Source organism: Oncorhynchus mykiss, chromosome 23, assembly GCF_013265735.2.
Source record: "Oncorhynchus mykiss isolate Arlee chromosome 23, USDA_OmykA_1.1, whole genome shotgun sequence".
NCBI classification, from domain to species: domain Eukaryota; kingdom Metazoa; phylum Chordata; class Actinopteri; order Salmoniformes; family Salmonidae; genus Oncorhynchus; species Oncorhynchus mykiss.
Window position 1 is genome coordinate 17,863,548 of NC_048587.1, and position 25,724 is coordinate 17,889,271.

At 43.0% G+C, this 25,724-nt stretch overlaps 1 protein-coding gene across 6 annotated transcripts in view; it reads right to left on the reverse strand.

The window, feature by feature from the left end:
• The window catches only part of LOC110502367 (cullin-9), a 39,203-nt gene extending 20,912 nt beyond the window's left edge, over window positions 1-18,291 (reverse strand). For 4 of the 6 annotated variants that reach the window (XM_036959674.1, XM_036959673.1, XM_021580334.2 and 1 more), the window contains exons 1-13: window positions 18,131-18,291; window positions 16,539-17,192; window positions 5,622-5,776; window positions 4,890-5,486; window positions 4,599-4,740; window positions 4,224-4,414; window positions 2,173-2,572; window positions 1,759-1,951; window positions 1,459-1,660; window positions 1,075-1,268; window positions 759-955; window positions 291-528; window positions 1-106 (exon numbers count right to left, since the gene is read on the reverse strand). In XM_036959674.1, the coding sequence (XP_036815569.1) occupies window positions 1-106; window positions 291-528; window positions 759-955; window positions 1,075-1,268; window positions 1,459-1,660; window positions 1,759-1,951; window positions 2,173-2,572; window positions 4,224-4,414; window positions 4,599-4,740; window positions 4,890-5,486; window positions 5,622-5,776; window positions 16,539-17,187 (3,264 nt within the window). In that variant the 5' untranslated portion in view covers window positions 17,188-17,192; window positions 18,131-18,291. Of the gene's footprint in view, window positions 107-290; window positions 529-758; window positions 956-1,074; window positions 1,269-1,458; window positions 1,661-1,758; window positions 1,952-2,172; window positions 2,573-4,223; window positions 4,415-4,598; window positions 4,741-4,889; window positions 5,487-5,621; window positions 5,777-16,538; window positions 17,193-17,646; window positions 17,668-17,926; window positions 17,947-18,130 lie in introns of those variants that run through there. The other 2 variants (XM_036959672.1, XM_036959670.1) reach the window with 2 other exon arrangements.
• Window positions 18,292-25,724: the final 7,433 nt, after the last annotated feature.

The window sequence follows — 25,724 nt, forward strand, 5'->3', positions numbered from 1 at the left end:
CTCACGGTCATTGATGAATGCGGTCATAGAAGACAAGCATGGTTCTATGCTCTCATGCCATGGAAGCAGATCCTCCAGGTAATTGTCCAAGAACTTGTTCAATATTCTACAGGAGAGAATATACAAATGTGCGTGTTAAATTAGTTATCCTCAGGGCACCTTTGAAATACATACATACGCCCTTTGGAGGTTCATTACACAGTACACTGATGACATGATCTAGGCACTGACATGACATTCCAACAACTAAACCCTGTCGGTAGGCAGCACAACAAGCCCCTCAGTCTCACCTGAGGATGGAGAGCTGCGCGGCCCGGTCAGCTCGGTGCTGGTCCATGAGGCGCACCAGGTCCTGGTAGGTCTCTCGGCTGCGGGTCACCTGGTTGCGCTCCTCCTCTAGCTGGGAGGCGTCGTCGCACAGCAGCTGCTCCAGCGTCAGGATCACCTCCTTGGTTGCCGTCATCTCCTTCAGGCTCACCACCAGCATCTTCAGCTCTGTGTCCTTGAAGTCCAACTCATCCTTTGACTCTGGAAAAATATCCAGAACATAATTTATTTACTTAATCTTCTTAGTCCCCATTAGGATATAGGCCCACAAGAAGAGGACAATAAACTGTTCTTTATCGTTTATTGTGGGAAGAAGGATCTCTTATAGGAATGCAAGAGGCATGGCAGAAAAAGCATATGTGCAACTAGCTAGCTAGGAACCCCTACACATAACCGGAAGGAGTGTGTTCAGACGAGCAGTGAAATCGAACCTTTTTTCTCCAGCTTGTGGACCATGGAAATGTGGTTGAGGGCAATGATGGCCAGCATGTTCACTGGCCGCGAGGCTGCGAGGCACTTCTTGAGCACAGCGCTGACATCACAGGCCACCAGCTGTTCCGCCAGGCTCTTACTACTGGAGATCAGCATGATGATCACCAACAGACCGTTCCTCACCGATAACATACAGCTGGAAAGAGAGAGAGAGCAGATATCCCTTAGCCGCCACTGTGACATAGCAGTGTCATCATAGGAAACAGTGGAGTTGGGCATGTTACCATTCCCTTTGAGAGCCAGTAAAAGACATACCTAGGTGTGTTGAGCATCAGTTCAATGCCAGCGGGGATTGCAGCCAGCAGTCCCTTGGAGCCCTCGGCGGTGGCAGAGCCAATACTGGCAAAGACCCCGAGCATCATGGGTGTGCCAGACTCAGAGAGAGGAAGATAACAGCTGCTCATACTGCCCAGATCATGCTTACTGGCACCTGTGATAACCATCAGAGTCTAGGGAGGGGAAGAAACCAACACACACACACACTAAGTGTGGACAGAAATATGATAGATAAGTCATGACAACACTGCAGCTGTGAAGTTGTCATCCCCTAAAACTATAAGGAAACATGTGCTCTTTCATTATAAAACTAGCTAGACAATAAAAGGTGAGTAAAAAAAGAAAAAGTGATTGAGAACTCACAGCCAGAGCAACTTGCTGGACCTGTGGGACAGTGGGGTATTCCTGCATACAGGAGAGGATAGCTTTGACGCCACCTTCAGTGGCAAAGGAGACCCTCCACTCGTACTTGACCATGAGGGCGCGGGTGAGACGCAGGGTGCTGACCACGTTCTCCTTGGGCTGCCCACTCAGTATCTCGACCAAAAGCTTCAGGACTTTATCCCTGGGGGGTGGGGGGTTCAAAGATCAAGTTGGAGGACACAAATGTTAGAGTTCAAACATGACCCTAAAAGAATAGAAGTGTGCAGACAGCAGCCTTACCGTATGGTCTGGACAGCGTCCGTCCTGAGGGTGCTTCTCTCCTGAGGCCCCTCATCCTCTAGGACCTGGATGATGAACTTGATCCCAGCCAGCTGCTGGACTGGATCTGAGCCAATCTTCTTCATGATGTCAACCACCTCCCCCAGCTTCTCCAGGGCTGTCTTCTTGCCCTGCACCTTGGGGTTGTTAAACACTGGTAGGGAAAACACAAGGCAAAGCATGTTAGAGCAAGAATGGCTGTCATTATTTAAAAATCAGGCTAGAGTGCAACAGTGTGAGGTAAGAAAAACAACCCTGTATTCTTGGGCATGTTTATGGTTTCACTTGTCTTTCTCTGGAAAAAGGGATTGGCTACAGCTAGAGGTAGTTTGCCAACAACAAAAACAAACAAAGCTCAAACACAGACTGCCACACCTTTCATCTTTTCCTTCAGATCTTCTGGGTAGTTAGACTCATCTTCCATGGGCAATTCAGACTCTGTGTCGGAGCAATAGTCCGTAGGACTCTCCTTCTTGGGCTTCTTGGACAATGAGCCCATGGCAGAGGAGGAAGAGGCGGCGGCGGTGGCATCAGATGAGGAGTTGCCCCGTCCTCCACCCAGGCCAGAGGATTCGAGGGAGCCGTCAGGCAGCAGCTCATCGTCTTCCAGGCCTCCCCCACCACGCCGCAGGTAGTGTTTAGAGAAGGCATGGGAGCAGAGCAGGTCCCACAGACATGAGTTCTGCAGGGTCTGCTTCAGGTAGTGGAGCATCTTCCGGGCCACTTCGCCTGGCACCGACAGCTGGATAAGAGTGGCCTCGTCTACGTCTGACATCTGACAGAGCAGAGAGAGGCAAAAACATTAAATCTACTCTCAACATCCATGGGGGCTGAGCATCATGAAAAGAGCAGGAAGAGTGAGAGGATTAGAGAGTGGGAATTAAAGACGGATGGGATGGCTCCATTTTCCCTCGAACATCAATCCAATAGAAAATTACATCAAAACACTTAACACAGTATGTGCTTTTACAACTCACCTCACTGCGATTGCTCAATTTGAAGAAAGGAGTTCAACAATAGGTTGAAACTGAGTGGAAAACATGGTCGTTGTGAATGTTGTTTCAGAGCCAAACAACAAAATGGACAGCACTTTCTTAGGTGAGGATGAATTCAAAATCACCCATATGCATATTGGATATTAAGCCTTTATGAGCCCAACCCCCCCCCTCCCTATATTTTATTTCAAATAATGATTGTGCTGTTACACAATACATAGCCAACCACATTTTACACCTGCCAGAAATACATATTTGGTCTAGCCTAAATTAAACAAATTCAGACTTAGCCTACACTTAGTGAATTTGTATTTTATAGCGAATATATTTTTATATTTCCATAATAGCCTGATATTACCTTTAGCAACAGAATATCTCACCACCGTGAGTTTCCATCTCCTCCCCCCTCTCCTTCATTCCTTTCTCCAGCGTGCAGAGAGGGGCTGTCAGTTTAATGAGATTGTTTTCACAACAAAACATGTAACTATCAATGTTCCAGAACAGATTTCCCCTGGTTTCCTAAAAATTAAGCACTGGGTTACTGCAGGAACAAACACCCACAATAACATCTGCTAAATATGTGTATGTGACCAATAAAATTTGATTTGAATAGGGTTGGAGAGCCATGGCATACAAAGTTTGGGCAGAATATCACCTGTTGACAGCCAAATTACCAGAGTAGCCTACCCAACATGAGTGAAAAACATACCGGCGGGGAAGTGGCTTCCATTCACTACTCCATACGGCTGACACACCTTTTTTGTCTTGCCCATTTAATAAATGGGCCATTCAAGTAAAGACCAGATTAAGCTGAGAACAGTCTGATGGGTGAAAATATGATCACTTGAGAGAACAACGTGTGCAGCCTGAGGCAAGGAACAGAGTGCAAGCTTTTTTGTGACTTTCTCAAAATCATCAATAGCCTATAGGTCACATCATGCAGCTCATATCTTGTGATTTTTAAGGCAGTCTAAGGTTTGCATCACTCACAACTAAAGTTGCTAAATAACTCTAAATCTAGCATATAGTACATGTTTTAAACGCTCAACATAGCCACTTCATATGGGCGCACTCTCACTCAGGAAAGGGAAAAATATCCATTCTATTTTATTCAGTTAAGTTCAAATATGTTCCTCTTATTATAAAATAATGGCACGGGACTTAAGCACATCTTGTCTGGTAAATTAACAACAGCACGGTGCACTGTCAGACAACATACAGTAGGGGAAATCATATTCTGTTCTTCTGAAATGCATTTTCTTCACATCATGTTTCTTTAGACCTAAAATAAATAATTAATTTATTGTGATAGTGTATATTCAATTGATTTATTATACTTATTTTAAAAATGTAGATATCCAAAAGGCTTGTATGACAATAACTGTCTGACAACATTTCATGACCGCCACAGCTCCAGTGATGGGCACTTGCCTGTTCATCGAGGCTCTGACGCAGGAGGTTGTTGATCTCCTGCTGTTGCTTTGGTTCCAGCTTCTTGATGAAAAAGAGCACTTCCCACCACTCGGCCCTGCTCAGGGTGGCGGCGTCAGACTGCAGCCCCTCAGCCAGGTAAGGCAACGAGTACAGCCCACCAGGAGGCTTGGAGAATAATGTCTGACTCACTGCATACAAGACAACAATATTAGACAACAGTTTCTAATAAAAACAATATGGCAATTTGTTGAATTTACAGAATAACCTGCGTGTGCATTAGGATTCAAAATGTGTGTTCTTTGGCGCGTCGGAGCCATGTTACTGTTAAAAGTCACTTACATGAGTGAGTGTGGTTGCAGGGGATTCTCTTACCAGTCGTGAGCTTGATGGTCTCAGTCAGAGAGGAGGCCTTCTCCTGGGCGTCTTTCTCACCCTGTCCACTAGTGCCAGTGCCCAGGATCTCAACCATGTGCCAGTGCACCCAGTAGGTTCGAGACAGGGAGGTCCAGTACACCTGTGCACAGAAAAACAATCACTTTACAGCAAATCTGACCAAACAGCGTTAATGTCTTTCCCAAATCCGTCACCACACAACCCTAACTCAAATCGCAGGAGCCTGTGCTGTGTGACACAGTCTAGGCTGATACAAGGTGTGATTTTTACCTGCACTGGTGGCGAGCCATCATTACTGTAGCGGAAATCCCCCTCATCACCAGCGCTGACCTCCTCATAATCCTCCAACATACGGACCAGCATGCCGCTCTTCAGGTTTTCCTGCACATATTCCACATAAGCCGAGCGGCTGGCGAAGTCTGTGCGCGTCTTGAAGCCGTTGCTGGTCTTCTTCTTGGGTGGTGTGGTGGCTGCCATGTTAGAGGCGGCAGCAGTGGCAGGAGAGGCAGAAGCAGAGGCAGAGAAGCGAGGCTGGAAGATAGAACGCACCACACGGCGGGGCGGCTCATCCTCCTGGTCCTCCCCGCAGGCGCTGCCCTGGACCAGGCCGGCTGCCTGTGGCGGCTGCCGGTTGCGGTCCCAGCCCATGACGCGCACCAGCTCAGAGATGAGGTTAGCCATGGCCATGGTGAACTCAAACTCTCGTTGGACACGCAGGTTCTCCGGCTGGTGGCCTGTCCCTGAGGAGGAGCCTGCTGCGTCTTGCCGCTCAGAGCTCGACTCCACCCCTGCCGTGTTGAGCTTGTCCATCAGGGACGTCACACACAGGTAGCGCTTCACCAGGGAGAACAGCAGCTTCCCTGGGATCTGGAGCACACAGGGGAAACGCCACATTACATCTCAGCGACCGGTAATTCACTGGTTTGATCTAGGGGTACATGTAGGAACCCATCGGTAAGTAAGAATACAGTACAGAGACATGGAATATGATTTGGTAGCTACCTGAGGGAGGTGGATCCCCTCAAAAGAGATGCCATGTTCCTCAGAGGAGGTGGTCTCTGCAAACAGCTCCAGGAGGGTGTAGCGATTGTCAAAGTCCATGTGCTGCTCAATACCGTCCTGCTGGCTGAGGGACAGGAGCACATAGGCACGGCTCCCTGTGGGAAGACAGGAGCACCATTATTTTACGTGGACACTATTTTGAGCTTACCCTCTGAATCATTACTGCTTGTTGGTCTGTCATGACACCTAGTATCTAATGAGGTGGTTACCACTGCCCTAGGAGAGTTGCATATGCACACACACCTGATTAACAACCCTGTTCGGTTTCACTCAATTTGAACTTCAAGTCATACTCTAAAAAAAGTGAGGTAATGATTCACTGCTTCAGTACCAGATACAAATATGTTTAAGATACAAGTGCATAGGTCAGCAGGACCCAAACCGATCCAAGTGTAGAATAAATTGGTCATAAAATGTATTAATATGTCACGAATTGCCAGTTCACTAAAATGTTTCTCATATTACATTCTACCTTACGAAAATACTGCTCATCTTGAGACAACTGATGCATCCTCTCCATGTGTCAAACTGCATGTAAATGTTGACAGTCATTAATCTAGTATTACCGCCCAGGCAGCATCAGTAACGTAGTCAAACTGAGCAATATGCCCAGCACTGAGCAATGCAAGGTAGGCGGCCTCTTCCTGATATCTGACACATTCAGCATTCAAATGCTAAAATGGCTTGAGTGATATTAGGTTGTCACTCAAATAACGCTTATGTAATTTGCTAGGTTATCATCATCTACGCGCGGTTAAAAGTAGTGTAATAAAAGTAAGCTACCGGAAACAGCGGCTACTTAAAGCTGTCGTCAACACCACTACCAAGGTGCTGACTGATCTCGTTCGCAAGATCTGGGAGCATAATATCATATCACAAGACTGGAGAAAAGTACTAATCTTCAAACTGCCAAAGAAAGGAAACCTCAGCGAATGTGGCAACTAGAGGTCGACCGATTAATCGGAATGGCCGATTAATTAGGGCCGAAGTTTTCATAACAATCTGAAATCAGTATTTTTGGGCGCAGACTTGCGCAGTTAAGAACACATTCTTATTTTCAATGACTGCCTAGGAACGGTGGGTTAACTGCCAAGGTGTCGCTAGCTAGCATTAAACTTCTTATAAAAAAAAAACTATAAATCATAACCACTAGTTAACTACACATGGCTGGTATTACTAGATATTATCTAGCGTGTCCTGCGTTGCATATAATCTGACTGAGCATAAAAGTATCTGACTGAGCAGTGGTAGGCAGAAGCAGACGTGTAAACATTCATTCAAACAGCACTTTTGTGCGTTTTGCCAGCAGCTCTTCGTTGTGCGTCAAGCATTGCACTGTTTATGACTTCAAGCCTATCAACTCCCGAGATGAGGCTGGTGTAACCGAAGTGAAATGGCTAGCTAGTTTGAAACGCTATTAGCGCGCGTTTCAAACGTCACTCGCTCTGAGCCTTCTAGTAGTTGTTCGCCTTGCTCTGCATGGGTAACGCTGCTTCGATGGTGACTGTTGTTGTGGTGTTGCTGGTTCGAGCCCAGAGAGGAGCGAGGAGAGGGACGGAAGCTATACTGTTACACTGGCAATACTAAAGTGCCTATAAGAACATCCAATAGTCAAAGGTATATGAAATACAAATGGTATAGAGGGAAATAGTCCTATAATAACTACAACCTAAAAACTTCTTAACTGGGAATATTGAAGACTCATGTTAAAAGGAACCAGCTTTCATATGTTCTCATGTTCTGAGCAAGGAACTGAAACGTTAGCTTTCTTACATAGCACACATTGCACATTACTTTCTTCTCCAACACTTGGTTTTTGCATTATTTAAACCAAATTGAACATGTTTCATTATTTACTTGAGGCCAAACTGATTTTATTGATGTATTATATTAAGTTAAAATAAGTGTTCACACAATGGTCTATTGTTTAATAAAATCAATTTTTATAGCCTAACACGAAACATTTTGTGAACCGCTTGTGTCGTGAATTCCGTCTCATTCCATTTTCGATGACACATTCGATGTAAACACACACACTAAACGTGACTTTTCCAGTCATGTTTGGTTTCATTGCAATCAACTGGTTTGTTTGTAACACAAGCAAACTTGATGGGTCATTTCCCGGGACGTATTGACTGAAAGAAACCGATTTGAAGACAACAAGTAATGACATCATTGGGCACCAATGATATGACCGCTGTTTCGTTGATTGACTGCATTTTAACCCAATGACCACTAATCGTTTTGAAATCTAGCTGGGTAGATAGCCAATGAGCTGAGGTAAAAGGCAATATGTAATGTTTATGTGTTGGAAGACCAACCCATGTAGTAAGCTCCGACGTAAAGAGGGTCAATCGCCATTGAAGTTTCATACCGGAAGGAGCAACGCATGTTACGCTCAGCGTTGTTTTGGTAAAGCGCATCTTCAGCTGTTTATATATCAATCAGTATGGCGACTAAGTCAGGGAAAGCTAAATCGAAGTCTAGATATACAGATGTACACACAATTTTAGGAAAAATTGATCGGGAAAGTGAGACAGATTGTTGGAGGACGATTCATTTAGCGATTCCCAAATGGAGGAATATTTTTTGAACGGAGAGGACATAGTTTTGGACTGGTAAGTTCTTCTCATGCTAATGCTGCTGTTTGAAATTAATAATATAAAATGTGATTTTTGAAAATTTTAGTAGCAATACATAAAAATGTAATGTGAGACGAGTGTGTCTGCCGCCCCAACCCGCATGAAATAGCCTATTAGAGGCTGTTGAGGGGAGGGCAGGCCCACAACAATGGCCAAAGTGAAATGGAGACTGTAGATCTAGCTGGTCTGTCATAATATTCAACCTTATGTTCCCTGTACATACATACATATATATATATATACACACAGTGCCTTGCGAAAGTATTCGGCCGCCTTGAACTTTGCGACCTTTTGGAACATTTCAGGCTTCAAACATAAAGATATAAAACTGTATTTGTTTGTGAAGAATCAACAACAAGTGGGACACAATCATGAAGTGGAACGACATTTATTGGATATTTCAAACTTTTTTAACAAATCAAAAACTGAAAAATTGGGCGTGCAAAATTATTCAGCCCCTTTACTTTCAGTGCAGCAAACTCTCCAGAAGTTCAGTGAGGATCTCTGAATGATCCAATGTTGACCTAAATGACTAATGATGATAAATACAATCCACCTGTGTGTAATCAAGTCTCCGTATAAATGCACCTGCACTGTGATAGTCTCAGAGGTCCGTTAAAAGCGCAGAGAGCATCATGAAGAACAAGGAACACACCAGGCAGGTCCGAGATACAGTTGTGAAGAAGTTTAAAGCCGGATTTGGATACAAAAAGATTTCCCAAGCTTTAAACATCCAAAGGAGCACTGTGCAAGCGATAATATTGAAATGGAAGGAGTATCAGACCACTGCAAATCTACCAAGACCTGGCCGTCCCTCTAAACTTTCAGCTCATACAAGGAGAAGACTGATCAGAGATGCAGCCAAGAGGCCCATGATCACTCTGGATGAACTGCAGAGATCTACAGCTGAGGTGGGAGACTCTGTCCATAGGACAACAATCAGTCGTATATTGCACAAATCTGGCCTTTATAGAAGAATGGCAAGAAGAAAGCCATTTCTTAAAGATATCCATAAAAAGTGTTGTTTAAAGTTTGCCACAAGCCACCTGGGAGACACACCAAACATGTGGAAGAAGGTGCTCTGGTCAGATGAAACCAAAATTGAACTTTTTGGCAACAATGCAAAACGTTATGTTTGGCGTAAAAGCAACACAGCTCATCACCCTGAACACACCATACCCACTGTCAAACATGGTGGTGGCAGCATCATGGTTTGGGCCTGCTTTTCTTCAGCAGGGACAGGGAAGATGGTTAAAATTGATGGGAAGATGGATGGAGCCAAATACAGGACCATTCTGGAAGAAAACCTAATGGAGTCTGCAAAAGACCTGAGACTGGGACAGAGATTTGTCTTCCAACAAGACAATGATCCAAAACATAAAGCAAAATCTACAATGGAATGGTTCAAAAATAAACATATCCAGGTGTTAGAATGGCCAAGTCAAAGTCCAGACCTGAATCCAATCGAGAATCTGTGGAAAGAACTGAAAACTGCTGTTCACAAATGCTCTCCATCCAACCTCACTGAGCTCGAGCTGTTTTGCAAGGAGGAATGGGAAAAAAATTCAGTCTCTCGATGTGCAAAACTGATAGAGACATACCCCAAGTGACTTACAGCTGTAATCGCAGCAAAAGGTGGCGCTACAAAGTATTAACTTAAGGGGGCTGAATAATTTTGCACGCCCAATTTTTCAGTTTTTGATTTGTTGAAAAAGATTGAAATATCCAATAAATGTCGTTCCACTTCATGATTGTGTCCCACTTGTTGACGATTTTTCACAAAAAAATACAGTTTTATATCTTTGTTTGAAGCCTGAAATGTGGCAAAAGGTCAAAGTTCAAGGGGGCCGAATACTTTCGCAAGGCACTGTGTGTGTGTGTGTGTATATATATATATATATATATATATATATATATATATATATATATATATATATATATATATTATACCTGTTGAGACAGGGCTCATATGTGAAACTATTCTAACTGAACATTTTCTTTCACAGTGACACGGACTCCGAATGGGAGCCCCCAGTGCCAAGGTGTCCTGGAGCTGGTTCATCCAGCTCCTGCCACAAGTGGTGTTCATCTGCCCAAATGTATTTCTGCAGGTTTGGATGTGCCTCAGGGCCAAAAGGGCACAGCATGGCGGCATCGCTGTGTTCTTTTCAAAATGAAGTCCCCCATCACCTGCATCACATGCTTGGTGACCCTCTGCTTTACAGCAGAAAGAGACTGCTATGGCACCTGGCATCAGCAGCACAATATTGTGTAGAGGAATGAGGGTCTTCCAAATATTGAAAGTGTTATTTTGTAAATTAATATATTTTCTTCTCCATTTTGGGGGGGGGGGGGTAGAATACCATTTTGGTATTTTGTATATAGTTATTCCATTCAAAATGTATAACTTCACCAATTTGGCCCTTGGGTACATTTGGGCTACTTGTGTGGGACACCTGGATGACTTCATGATAAATGTCATGTATAGCACACTCATTTTGGGAGTTATCATTCTGAAACTTTGCACAAGTATTGTTGCCATCTTGTTTTTCACTGAAATTGTCCCCATCATCCTATCTTAATGTTTGTTTTGTCTTGCTCATTTTAAAAGATGATACAACAATAAAAATGAAAAAACTTATAGTTTTTTCATTGTATTATCTAAACCAGATCTAGTGTTATATTATCCTACATTCAATTCACATTTACACAAACTTCAGAGTGTTTTCTTTCAAATGGTACCAAGAATATGCATATCCTTGGTTTTGAGCCTGAGCTACAGGCAGTTAGATTTGGGTGTCTTCAGGCAGAAATTGAAAAAAGTAGGAGGGTAACTGTAAGAGGTTAACAAAAGCGCATTCGCAAAAAAAGCACAATCATTGCACCAGTGTACCCAACCATAAACATCAATGACTTTCTTAAAATCAACACACAAGTATATATATTTTTAAACCTTTAAACCTGCATATTTAGTTAAGAAACTCATGTTAGCAGACAATATTAACTAGGGAAAGTCAATTCTCTTGCGTTCAGTACAGGCAGAGTCAGGGTATATGCAGCAGGTTGGGCCTCCTGGCTCTTTGCGAACTGTGTGAAGACCATTTCTTCCTAACAAAGACCGTAATTAATTCGCCAGAATTTTACATAACTATGACATAACATTGAAGGTTCTGCAATGTAACAGCAATATTTAGACTTAGGGTTGCCACCCGTTCGATAAAATAGGGAACGGTTCTGTATTTCACTGATAGAATGAACGTTTTGTTTTGGAAATTATAGTTTCTGGGTTTGACCATATTAATGACCTAAAGGCACATATTTCTGTGTGTTATTTTATTATAATTAAGTCTATGATTTGATAGAGGAGTCTGACTGAGCTGTGGTAGGCAGGCTCGTATGCATTCATTCAAACAGCACTGGTCGGTGGGGCAATGCACAATTGGCCTAGCGTCGTCCGGGTTAGAGAGGGCTTGGCCGGTAGGGATGTCCTTGTCTCATCGCGCACCAGCGACTCCTGTGGCGGGCCGGGCGCAGTGCGCGCTAACCAAAGGTTGCCAAGTGCACTGTGTTTCCTATAACACATTGGTGCGGCTGGCTTCCGGGTTGGATGCGCGCTGTGTTAAGAAGCAGTGCGGCTGGTTGGGTTGTGTTTCGGAGGACGCATCGCTTTCGACCTTCGTCTCTCCTGAGCCCGTACGGGAGTTGTAGCGATGAGACAAGATAGTAGCTACTAAAAAACAATTTGGATACCACTAAATTGGGGAGAAAAAGGGGTCAAATTCACACACACAAAAAATAAAAAATAAGTGTTCATTCAGTATTGTTGTAATTGTCATTATTACAAATTATATATGTATATATAAAAAGTTATAATATTAAAATCGACATCGGTCCTATTGGCGTTGAAAAATCATTATCGGTCGACCTCTACTTAGCGCCATGTCAAAAGGTCTCAGCCATTCCTGATAGGGGAGTCACATTTAAGAGTCCACAAGGTTGGACCGTCATGGCCCAAGGAGTGGGATTTCAAAAAGTACAGAAACAGAGGCGCAATACAACACTATAGCTGTGTTATTCCATTCAAGACAGTAGAGCAGACAGTGTCTTTATTCATTAAAAGAACAATTGTGAGTGGCTTAATAAAAGAAAAATGAACCTACCATAACAATCAACAACCCAATTCAATGAATGTTGACTGGTTTCATAAAGCATGTTAAAAAAAATCTTTATCTTATCAAACATGAAAATGTTATCCATTTCCTCCAGCAAACATAGTTGCTAAGAAACCTTAAAACAAACAGTCTAAATCAGCCAAGGTGGCCTCTTTATAAAGGGAAGATGAGTAAAGCCCTTCTTTTTTACCCTTCATTGATGACGCATATGAGAAAAACATCAACAGCTCTACAACTGGGGAATTCTCTGTAATAAGGCTACATCAAAATTGCCAAAAAGGGTCAGTTGGAAGGCAAAAAACATGGTAAAGAAATGCTTGGTGGGACCTGGTACAAGGCTTTACCAGTACCACTAATCTTTGTGTTTTGCATTGTACAGATTGTCATTGCATCAGTGAATTGTCACTGACCAAGTGTCATGGCTGTCAACTGCAACAGACTTAGCCAATGTCAACAATTCAGAGTATATTCAAATGAATAACAAACAGCTTAACTGGTCCGGGTTCACATCCGGACTAGTTGCACACAATTCCAAGTTACAGAGTATTCATGTCATGACTAAAGGGCAAGTACGAGAGCCCATAGTTAGGCTAACCATTACCCAAAAACTCACACCCTTAAAATCAAACCGGAAGCATTGTTGGTCAAATAGAAAATGCTACGCAAACTAAAGCCATCAGGCAAAGGTAAGATTAACCAGTGGAAAAACTGCATTGCTAAACCCAGAATTCAAGCCCCTCTTCAGAAAATAAAGCTATAAGTCATTCAGAAATACCATTACTTAGATCAATGATGTTTACAGAATAATATATTTGAACCTTTTAATATCACACAGACCTAATGACCTATTATTAAGGATATGAATCTTTCCCGTTCAAGACAATCCAATACATTTCTCAGATTAGATGTCTTCTCAGGTTCAACAAGCTTTCCTCCCTGGACCCTACCTGAATAAATGTATGTTTTAAATATGGAGACCAGGTCCAAACAGACAACCAGACCCAGCCCTGTATAGACCTTGTCAAGTCCAGACCAGGCTGATCCAAATCGAATGAGGGAAGCAGCAGAAAATACATTGTTTTTGCTATGTTATTAACTGAAGCGTTTAAAAACGCACAAACTAAGGGAGAGGAAAACTGAGCTGGCAGCATGCGGGGGAGGAGCCGTGCTGTGTTTGTGACTGTGTGGCTGAGTAGCACAAGGAGGAAGAGAGTGAAGCAAAGAAGCCCACTTGTACTAGTTACTAACTTCTAGCTGCTGGGTTATTTATCATCCACTGATTACATAGCACTCGTTTTTACTGCATCAAACCAAGAAGAGAAGCTAGTCAAGCTAGCTAATCAAAGCTACATAGGCTGCCCTTTCCCCCGTCCTACACAGAAACTTCATTCAAAGTTGAAGTAGAAGCCTACCTGCTGGCTCTTGGTCATGGAAACATATCCTTCTCATTTAACAGCATCATTTTAAATCAATCTTCCATTGATATCCTAACTTGCTTGCCACAACAGAGTCAGAGGCTAGTACCACTGATGATTGGCCGACAAAAACAACAAGCTACATGCGCCTCCTGTGAAAACACAATGTTCATGTGTGGGTAAAGTTGATAGTTTCGTAAGGACAGTAATAAGCTTTACGTATTGACTTCAGCACGTATATCCAAATGAGTTGTCTCTCTGGTAACTTACTTTTATTCCGGTAAAGCACAATTTACTTATTATCCCTTGCGCAAGTAGCCTACAGCTGTGGGAAACTGAGGGCCCAAAATATTTTATACAATGTTGCAAGCACATGCTTTGGGCTGGACCAAGTTAATACAATGTTAAGTTCCTTGCAGAGAGGCCATGCATAGCCAATGTGATTTATAGGATATTTACTTTTAAAACCAGGATATTTTCTACCTACCAAATGCAATATTTGTATTTGTCGGCTGTACGTATGCTATTCTTACATATTAGCACATTTACTTTTCGAATAGTAACATTTTGATTGACCACATGACATTGATTGAGATATGAAGACTATTACAAATTTAACTGTTCCATAAAATTGTGCATATGAAAATCCTAATCATGTCAGTAGAAATGGTAAAATAAATTGGCACTCCAAATGGAAGAGGTTGTTGACCGCTGGTGTAGCCTATTACTGGCAACTTGACTAAATGGCAGAAGGCCAGCAGCAGCAGGCTGGGGGGGTGTCAGGAACAGGTTCTCTTCTGGTTAGGCTATATTGATTAGAGGTCGACCGATTATGATTTTTTGTAATAATGACAATTACAACAATACTGAATGAACACTTATTTTTAACTTAATATAATACATCAATAAAATCAATTTAGCCTCAAGTAGATAATGAAACATGTTCAATTTGGTTTAAATAATGCAAAACCAAAGTGTTGAAGAAGAAAGTAAAATTGCACTGTGTGCTATGTAAGAAAGCTAACGTTTCAGTTCCTTGCTCAGAACATGAGAACATATGAACTCTGGTGGTTCCTTTTAACATGAGTCTTTAATATTCCCAGGTAAGAAGTTTTAGGTTGTAGTTATTATAGGACTATTTCCCTCTATACCATTTGTATTTCATTAACCTTTGACTATTGGATGTTCTTACAGGCACTTTAGTATTGCCAGTGTAACAGTATAGCTTCCGTCCCTCTCCTTGCTCCTCCCTCGGCTCGAACCAGCAACACAACAGCCACCATCGAAGCAGCGTTACCCATGCAGAGCAAGGGGAACAACTACTAGAAGGCTGAGAGCGAGTGATGTTTGAAACGCTATTAGCGCGCGCTAACTAGCTAGCCATTTCACTTCGGTTACACCAGCCTCATCTCGGGAGTTGATAGGCTTCAAGTCATAAACAGCGCAATGCTTGACGCACAACGAAGAGCTGCTGGCAAAGCGCACGAAAGTGCTGTTTGAATGAACGTTTATGCGCCTGCTTCTGCCTACCACCGCTCAGTCAGATACTTGTATGGCTCAATCAGATTATATGCAACACAGGACACGCTAGATAATATCTAGTAATATCATAAACCATGTGTAGTTAACTAGTGATTGATTGTTTGTTTTTTATAAGATAAGTTTAATGCTAGCTAGCAACTTACCTTGCCTGTTACGCAAATGCAGTAAGCCAGTCTCCTTGTGGAGTGCAACAAGAGAGAGGCAGGTCGTTATTGCGTTGGACTAGTTAACTGTAAGGTTGCAAGATTGGATCCACCGAGCTGACAAGGTGAAAATGTGTCTTTCAGCCCCTGAACGAGGCAGTTAACCCACCTTTCCTAGGCCATCATCGAAAATAAGAATGTGTTCTTAACTGACTTGCCTAGTTACATAAAGATTAAATAAAGGTGTATAAAAAGGTGTATAGTCCATTTTAATTCAATTAAAATAAATACCTTTTTTTTTAAATTAGCGCCCAAAAATACCGATTTCCGAATGTTATGAAAACTTGAAATCGGCCCTAATTAATCGCCCATTTTGATTAATCGGTCGACCTCTAATCTAGAGCATCCCAAACATGCTCAATGGGTGACATGTCTGGTGAGTATGCAGGCCATGGAAGAACTGGGACATTTTCAGCTTCCAGGAATTGTGTACAGATCCTTGCAACAAGGGGCTGTGCATTATCATGCTGAAACATGAGGTGATCGTGGCTGATGAATGGGATGACAATGGGCCTCAGGAACTCATCACAGTATCTGTGCATTCAAATTTCTACCAATAAAATGCAATAGTTTGTTGTCCATAGCTTATGCATGCCCATACCCCCAGCATGGGGCACTGTTCACAACATTGACATCAGCAAACCTCTCAAGCACACAACGCCATACACATGATCTGTGGTTGTGAGGCCTGTTGGACGTACTGCCAAATACTCAAAAATTATGTTGAGGCAGCTTATGGTAGAAAAATGTACATAAAATTATTTGGCAACAGCTCTGGTGGACATTCCTGCAGTCAGCATGCTAACAGCATGTCACTCTACTCTCATTTCCGACATGGCTGACACTGGGACAGTCTAAGAATGTAACTATCAAAACCCCATACCTGCGTCATGAGAGGCCAGAGCCCGGAGCATCTTCCCAGCACTTCGGCGGGTTTGTCGCTCTTTGTTGCAGAGCAGCTCCATGAGCAGGTCCAGGGCACCGGTCTCCTTGAAGACGCCCACCAGTGAGCCGATGCTGGCGTAGGCACTAAGCACGTGGATGGTGTGTGTGATGCTGATGGCAAAGTCGCTCTTCTTGGCCATCTGTTTGCGGGCCCTCGTGACCAAGTTCTTGACATCGTCCTTCATGTCTGAGAGCTCCACCTCGTCAAAGGTGACATCAGCAGGGAACTCTCCACTGGGCCTCTCCTCCTCCTGGAGGGGCCGCTGGGTGTCTGCCTTGCGCTTGCCCAGTAGAGTGGGGCAGTTGGCGTAGACATCCTCCGTTGACATCCACATCAGTATGTTCTCCGTCTTGCTCTCGCCTGAGGTTGAGCCGCCCACCCCTGAACTGCTTCCCCCACCTCCTCCTGCCTCATTGCTCCCTCCACCTGAGCCACTACCGTCGTCTATGGCCAGCAGGCACCAGCGGATCAAGTACTCTGTCTGGCCATCGTGAGTCCGCCGCTGCCGGATCAACTCCTCTGGATAGGCCTGCAGCTTCGTGCCCAGCTGGACAAGTAGGTTCCCGTTGCGGCGTTCGCCTACCATGATTGCTGTAAGGGAAATATAAAGGAATGCTTAATATCAATATACTTTGATATCTGCATATATATTTACAAATATAAAAAAACAGCTGTACATAAGTTTTGCAAAGGTAAAGTCATTTTGAATCAGCAATTAAGACTATGCAAATCAGAGTGAGATACTGGATGGGCAAATACTGTACTCAGCCAATGAAGGCTTAATTGCATTTAAGATTTACCCTTCTTGGGAAGGATAGACATGATAAAGCCATTGGTGAAAGGACAACTATACATTTCTGGAAACTTTCATTTTCACTATGAGTTATTTGAACATCCCTTTTTCAAGGCAAAGATAATTAGCGAAATGACGCCACACTAAAAAGCCAGCTAACAGGTTATACTAGCCAACTCAGCTAGTCGTGTTGAACAATAATATCGACTAACATGTAGACAGTAAAGTATTTTGTTAGTTCAACTAAGTTACCTAAATAACGTTAGCTAGTTACGAACATCGTTTGAATAATTTGCAAAAGAGAATGAGTAACAGTTAGCTAGCTAGTTCACTAGCAGTTGCAAATGCCAACCACGGTCGTAAGCGCATTGCAAACATGGTAAACGCTGGCTGCTGCTGCAGTTAGCTTGAAAACGCTAACTAACGTTAGCTTGGTAACGTTAGCTAACTTTGAACTTGAAACATCTGATTGCATCAGCTGGGAGGTTAGTCAGCTCTACTTTTTAAACACTAACGTTATCCTCATATTTACGGTGAACAGGTGTGGCTGCCAATGTCGCTGATTAACTCCAACACATCAGTTTACCGACAGACTGCCTCATTATCAGCAGGGGCCCGTTTTGACAAGGCAAGCCTGCCTCAACTAGCTAGCTTGCCAGCATCGCTCAGTAGCTAGCTACGGATAGCTGGAATAGTGCGGCCTAATAACACTATAATAACAGGGGATACCTCTTACCTCCAGTGTTACAGGGTTTCCCCCTTTTCACCGTTTTCCCGCTCCTCTGTCGATGGAATGTTCTTCTCTGTTGTAATATGTCGTTTCCCAGCCTGGAACTAGTTTTTAGCCAGCGTTTGATACGGGGCGCGCACGTGACAGGTAGGAATTTCACCACGTTCACGTCATGTCGACAACTCGGTAACTACGAGTCAAATGAACGTAAATTCTTTGTATAGACCGTATAACTTGCTATTGGTTGATTCTGATACCTCCCAAGTGGGGAAACTCGGAATCCAAGTTTTTCGCTTTGCAAACAAGGGTGCAGGGTTCCGGTCACCGGCCTTTTATCAATTCGATTTGCTAACCTCCTGCGTCATCTCTCGCCCCTTTTAAAAAAGGTCGAAGTTAATCGAGGAGCGTGAACGTGGTTGGAAATGCATTTGCTTGAAACAATATGGTTCTTCTCCGTCATTCGCGCTTCGTTAGGCAAATTACATTTACAGGGGTCTATCGCTCAATAAGTGTAAAGTGATCAAAACTAAGTAAATTAATTGTGCAAAACATTTTATAGAAAACAATAAGTAGCATGTTTTTCTCTAACAAAACGAAAGCTGATTCATATGGGATGTGGAAGATTTCAAAACTCTTCTGCGGTTCTGTTTACAGTCACTAATCGCGTTTCCATTCCATCCAGTTTTTATGCCAGTATGCTAGTAAAGTCATTCCTTGTTTTGTTTTTTTTAATCATGACATGTATCCTATTTGTGGTACAATTGTATAAATTCCAACAGATCATTTGTTTTTTCAACATGGTGGGATCTTTTTGTGTCAGTAAAATTAATTATGCAAGAACTGGTGGAGGAAATATTGATATAGCCATCCTCCCGAGTTGCGCAGCGGTCTAAGTCACTGCAACCGAAAATATATATTTTCATCCAATGTCTGTCATGTTTTAGGTTTACATGATTCATTAATTGCTGTTCATGCTATAGCAAGTAGGCTGTTATCCTACTCTAAATATAACTACAATTGAAATAATCACTTTCTTTTACCATTTTTAACTAGCGCAATGCTGCTGTTGTCAGCTAGCCAGCATAAATAGCGAGCTGGGAAGTGCTCGTCAGAACAACTGACTGAACCAACTAAGCCAAATCCATTTGTCTCAAATCAACTTTCAACTGCGAACTTGGGCACGAGGCGTGTCCGTATAGCCTCCCCCACATTAGGTGGAATGCTACGGGAGTAAAGAGGAACAGTTTCTTTCATAGAATATTACATTGTTCACGTCATGTCAGAAACGGCCATTTCCATTTCCAACAAAGAATTTGAGACTGCATCCAAGATGTCCTACCGTTGTTTTCATTGTAATCTAATTCAGATTCGCATACTCCGATTCATGGACGGTCTATATCCGGGTTGCATCCAATGTACATGTCCATAGTATGGTCCAAACGGCTTTCCATAGTAACACAACAACATGCAGTGTGTCCCGCTTGCCGAGCACTTGTTATCCTGCAGTAAGGAGAATGAATAATCTAGAATATTGTAGCCAATATCAGGCCAATGTGACAGCTAAAGCACATTTAGTGATTTTCGCCGAAAATGTAAATCTACGGCATTACATCTACATTTATTTTTTTTAAGTCCCAACTTCGGCAGATTAATTTGAAATTCTGGTTGAAGTTTCTAGCCACAAGCATAAACTAGCTAGCTGGGAAGGGCTCATTAGACAACTGACTAAACCGATTCTATGGCTGTGTTCGATTTTGATATTTTCCCAGTGGAGAAACTCTGCGCGAGTTTCAGAGTTACAAGTTGTCTTGAAAGCGGCATCCATCTCGCTGCGCATAAGTCATACGTTTTGGGCATCAGGCTTGTCCGCATAGCCTCTCACCCCTAATGTTTTATTCTTCTTCTCTGTGAGTGTTATGGCGGACCCATCTAAAAAAAAGTGTATTGCCACCCCCCCTAATGTTTTGAAATAAGCTTCACGATAATATCATAAAATTCGTGAAAGTCCTGTCATTTAAAATAGATAACAATACACTCATCCCACAGTTTATTATGTACACCAACCCATTCACGAAAAGGGATCGCTCCTACAGACAATGAGTTATGTGACAGTGGCTTGCTATATAAAGCAGGCAGAAAGGCATTGAGGCATTCAGTTACTGTTTAATTGAACGTTAGAATGGGCAAAAAAAAAATCCTGCTGTTTATTCATCCATAACAATCTCCCTAAGCAACGTTGAGCGTGGTATGATCGTCGGTGCCAGGCTCGCCGGATACAGTATCCCCAAAACGGCCACCCCCCTGAGCTTTTCATGCATAACAGTGTCTAGGGTTTATAGAGAATGGTGCGACAAACAAAAAACATCCAGGCAGCGGCAGTCCTGTGGGCGAAAACAGCTCGTTGATGAGAGAGGTTGAAAGAGAATGTTAAGAATTGTGCAAGCTAACAGGTGGGCCACAAACAGACAATTAACAGCGCAGTACAACAGTGGTGTGCAGAACGACATCTCAGAAAGCACAGCTTGTCGATCCTTGTCACGGATAGGATATTGCAGCAGAAGAACACACCGGGGTTCCACTCCTATCAGCTAAAAATAAGCAGCTCCAGTGTGCATATGATCACCAACACTGGACAATTGAGGAGTGGAAAAAACATTGCCTGGTCCATCGAATCCCAGTCCTGTTGTGTCTACAGCTGCACACTCGAGAGCATCCTGACAGGTTGCATCACCGCCTGGTATGGCAACTGCTCGGCATCTGACTGTAAGGCGCTACAGAGGGTAGTGCGAACGGCCCAGTACATCACTGGTGCCAAGCTTCCTGCCATCCAGGTTATCAGCTTATCTGAACATTGTTGCTGACCAAACCCAATAGAGCATTTTTGGGATGAGATGGATTTGGCTGTTTGCAACATGAACGTACACCGTCCAATCTGCAGCAACTGCGTAATGTCATCGCTTTAGCATGGACCAACATCGTCTGTGAAACGTTTCCGACACCTTGTAGAATCCATGCACCTGAAGAATTCATAGCAATAAAAATGGCTTGCAAACTACCAAGATACATCAGCAATCACTACGTTAACAGCACATCTGGACTGACATCAATCAACAATAGACAGTCAATCATTGGCCAGAAGTTCATCAACAGAGCCGCTCACAACCCATCATTGAAGGAAGCCGTGGGACAGGCCAAATAGACCACAGATACACCCATGTCCATAATGCTGAAACTGACCTAGAAGAGAGGAAAGGGGAGAAGACAAATAATAATAATCCAAAAAAAACAATCAATTGTGTGTGTATGAAAGTGTGTAGAATGCACTCCTTAGCGCCCCCACCCCTCTCCCCCTACACAGTTGTGAGCTAATTTTTTTATGACGTTTTCTATCTTTTATTTTTTATTTCTATTTTATTTTTTAAAGTAAACACCACAAACTCATGTCGGGAAAAGAAAAAGGTGAAACGAATCTACGCCCGTTCTGATAAAAACCCTAGGGCATCTAGCCTCGGGGGATGCCTTGCTTGACCACACCCTCCTTCCTTGCTCCTGGCTCTTCCACCAATCCAATTGTTTCTTATGGACAGAAAAGAGCAGAAGCTCTGAGCTGTCCGATCAGGTCCATTGTCTACTGGCGACCCAGAGTCTGCAACACCACTAAGCAAGGGGCACCACCAAGCAAGCTACACCATGAAGACCAAGGAGCTCGCCAAACAGGTCAGGGACAAAGTTGTGGGGGAGTACAGATCAGGGTTGGGTTATAAAAAAATATCCAAAACTTTGAGCATCCCACTGAGCACCATTAAATCCATTATTAAAAAATAGAAAGAATATGGCACCACAATAAACCTGCCAAGAGAGGGCTGCCCACCAAAACTCACAGACCAGGTAAGGAGGGCATTGATCAGAGAGGCAACAAAGAGACCAAAGATAACCCTGAAGGAGCTTCAAAGCTCCACAGCGGAGATTGGAGTATCTGTCCATAGGACCACTTTAAGCCATACACTTCACAGAGCTGGGCTTTATGGAAGGGTGGCCAGAAAAAAAGCCAATGTTTCAAGAAAAAAATAAGCAAACACGTTTCTGTTTGCCATAAGGCATGTGGGAGACTCCCCAAACATATGGGAGAAGGTACTCTGGTCAGATGAAACTAAAATGTAGCTTTCTGGCCATCAAGGAAAATGCCATGTCTGGTGCAAATCCAACACCTCACATCACCCTGAGAATACCATCCCCACAACAAAACATGGTGGTGACAGCATCATGCTGGGGGGATGTTTTTCATCGGCAGAGACTGGGAAACGGGTCAAAATTGATGGATGACACTAAATACAGGGAAATTCTTGAGGCAAACCTGTTTCAGTCTTCCAGAGATTTGAGACTGGAATGGAGGTTCACCTTCCAGCAGGACAATGACCCGAAGCATACTGCTAAAGCAACACTCGAGTGGTTTAAGGGGAAACATGTAAATGTCTTGGAATGGCCTAGTCAAATCCCAGACCTCAAAACAATTGAGAATCTGTGGTATGACATAAAGATTGCTGTACACCAGCAGAACCCATCCAACTTGAAGGAGTTGGAGCAGTTTTGCCTTGAAGAATGTGCAAAAATCCCAATGGCTAGATGTACCAAGCTTATAGAGACATACCCCTGTAATTGCTGAAAAAGGTGCCTCTACAAAGTATTGACTTTGGGGGGTGAATAGTTATGCACACTCAAGTTTTCAGTTTTTTTGTCTTATTTCTTGTTTGTTTCCACAATAAAAAATATTTAGCATCTTCAAAGTGGTAGGCATGTTGTGTAAATCAAATGATACAACCCCCCCCAAAATCCATTTTAATTCCAGGTTGTAAGGCAACAAAATAGGAAAAATGCCAAGGTGGTGAATACTTTCGCAAGAAACTGCAACTAAAATGCAATGTACAGTCGTAGAAAAATTAGAATGAGCTGTTGAGAATACAGAATTTAAATACACAGTACAAACCCCATTGCAAAATGAATAGAATTGCAGGAAATTAGCTTCTGGACTAGAGTCTGGAATACTAATGCAGTTTATATGTTTGTGAATGGTGTGTACAGATAATATGGATAGTATGTGAATAGAAAAGGTATGTATAGCAGTAGTTACATAGGATGAGTGCTCCTGATCTTCGAGGCTGACGTGAGTAAGACATTTAAGTGTGTTAAACCTCACAAGGCTGCCGGCCCAGATGGCATCCCAAGCCGCGTCCTCAGAGCATGTGCAGACCAGCTGGCTGGAGTGTTTACAAACAAATTCAATCTCTCCCTATCCCAATCCATTGTCCCCACTTGCTTCAAAATGTCCACCATTGTTCATGTACCCAAGAAAGCAAACATAACTGCATTAAATGACTATCACTGTGTAGCACTCACTTCTGTCATCATTAAGTGCTTTGAGAGGCTAGTTAAGGCTCATAGCCTGTCCGGGAGCGAGGTGTCTACGTCTGAGACGTGGCTGGCTTTCCCTTTATAATCTGTGATTGTTTGGAGCCCCTGCCACATGCGTCTCATGTCTGAGCCGTTGAATTGTGACTCCACTTGGTCCCTGTACTGTCGTTTTGCTTCTTTGATTGCCTTACGGAGGTCATAGCTGGTCTTTTTGTACACGTCCATGTTCCCAGTCACCTTGCCATGGTTAAATGCGGTGGTTCACGCTTTCAGTTTTGCTGATTTGCAAAGGGAGGCCGGGGGAGGGAGGGCCATTTAGTCTGTCCTGGAAGGTATTTTTTCAAGCGTGTTCTCTCTGCGTGTAGCACAGGAGATGTGTTGATAGAATTTCAGGAGCGTTTCATTAGATTTTTTTTTAATGAAATTCCCCAGCTACAATAAATGGATATGCTGTTTCTAGTCTGTACAAAGTGCAGTGTAGTTCCTTGAGAGCCATTGCGGTGTCGGCTTGGGGGGGGATATACACGTAACGCGGTCAGCATTTGATGGTGAGGTATTTCAGATCAGGAGAACAAGGACTTCCTGTACGTTACCACAATCACACCATGAGTTGTTAATCAATACAAACACCCCTCTACCTCTGTAGGTATAGGGGTGTTTCACAGAGAGTTTCACGGAGAGAGCCATGATTCCGTAAAACAGAGTTTGTTACAGTCCTTTATTTCTCTCTGGAAGGAGATCCTCGCCTTGACCTCGTCTACTTATTGCTCAGGGACTGAACATTAGTGAGTAATATACTTGAAAGTGGTGGATGGTTTGTTCGCCGCCTGAATATGACTAGAACCCCACTTCTCCTCCCTCTTCTCCTTTGTCAACGTTTTGGTTTTGCAATCGGGATGAATGGGGCAGCCTCTGGAAGTTCAAACAAAGGATCCAGGCCAGGGAAGTCGAATTTCTAGTTGAATTTCTGGTGAATGAACACCGACCTAATATCCCAAAGTTATTTTTGGCTGTAGGTAATAATACTAGAAACGTTGGGTAGGAGCTCGAAACAGTGCAACCGTGTCTGTCAGCAACATCTTGGCAACCATCCTCTGATGTGACCCAATAAAAACAATTGTTCACAAAAATATAAACACATCTGAGACACACACACATGCCTTCAGTGCACATAATCTGCAGCTTGATGCATCCCAGAATTTCTGATCTCTTGTTCTATTAGTTAATGGTGATGTACATAGCTTCCCTAGCACTTGCTCAATCAATCAATCAAATTTATTTTATATAGCCCTTCGTACATCAGCTGATATCTCAAAGTGCTGTACAGAAACCCAGCCTAAAACCCCAAACAGCAAGCAATGCAGGTGAAGAAGCACGGTGGCTAGGAAAAACTCCCTAGAAAGGCCAAAACCTAGGAAGAAACCTAGAGAGGAACCAGGCTATGTGGGGTGGCCAGTCCTCTTCTGGCTGTGCCGGGTGGAGATTATAACAAAACATGGTCAAGATGTTCAAATGTACTTGCTGCCCTTTATGGGTGTACACGACCTCTACAATAAATTCACTAGCCACAATAACAATTGTTATGAAGTACTAATAAGAGGGATGATCAATTTCTGGTGGCACTAAGACCTTTTTGTCATGTCAGAATATGGAGAGTCATCCAGACATACTCTAAAGGGGATTTAGGTTAGGGCATAGCTCAATGGTAAGAAGTACATGTAGGTAGGTTGTGATCTGTTTATGTACTGTACAGTGCCTTCAGAAAGTATTCACACTCCTTGACTAATTCCACATTTTGTTGTTTCAGCCTGAATTCAAAATGTATTACATATATTTGTTTTCTCACCCATCTACACAAAATACTACATAATGGCAAAGTGAAAACATGTTTTTAGAAAGTTTGCTAATTTATTGAAAATGAAATATAGAAATATCGAATTGACATAATTATTCACACCCTGTGTCAATACGTTGTAGAAGCACCTTTGGCAGCGATTACAGCTGTGAGTCTCAGAGTAAGTCTCTAAGAGCTTTCCACACCTGGATTGTGCAACATTTGCCCATTATTATTTTCAAAATTCTTCAAGCTCTGTCAAATTGGTTGTTGATCATTGGTAGACAACAATTTTCAGGTCTTGCCATAGATTTTAAAGTAGATTTAAGGTAAAATTGTAACTCGGCCACTCAAGAA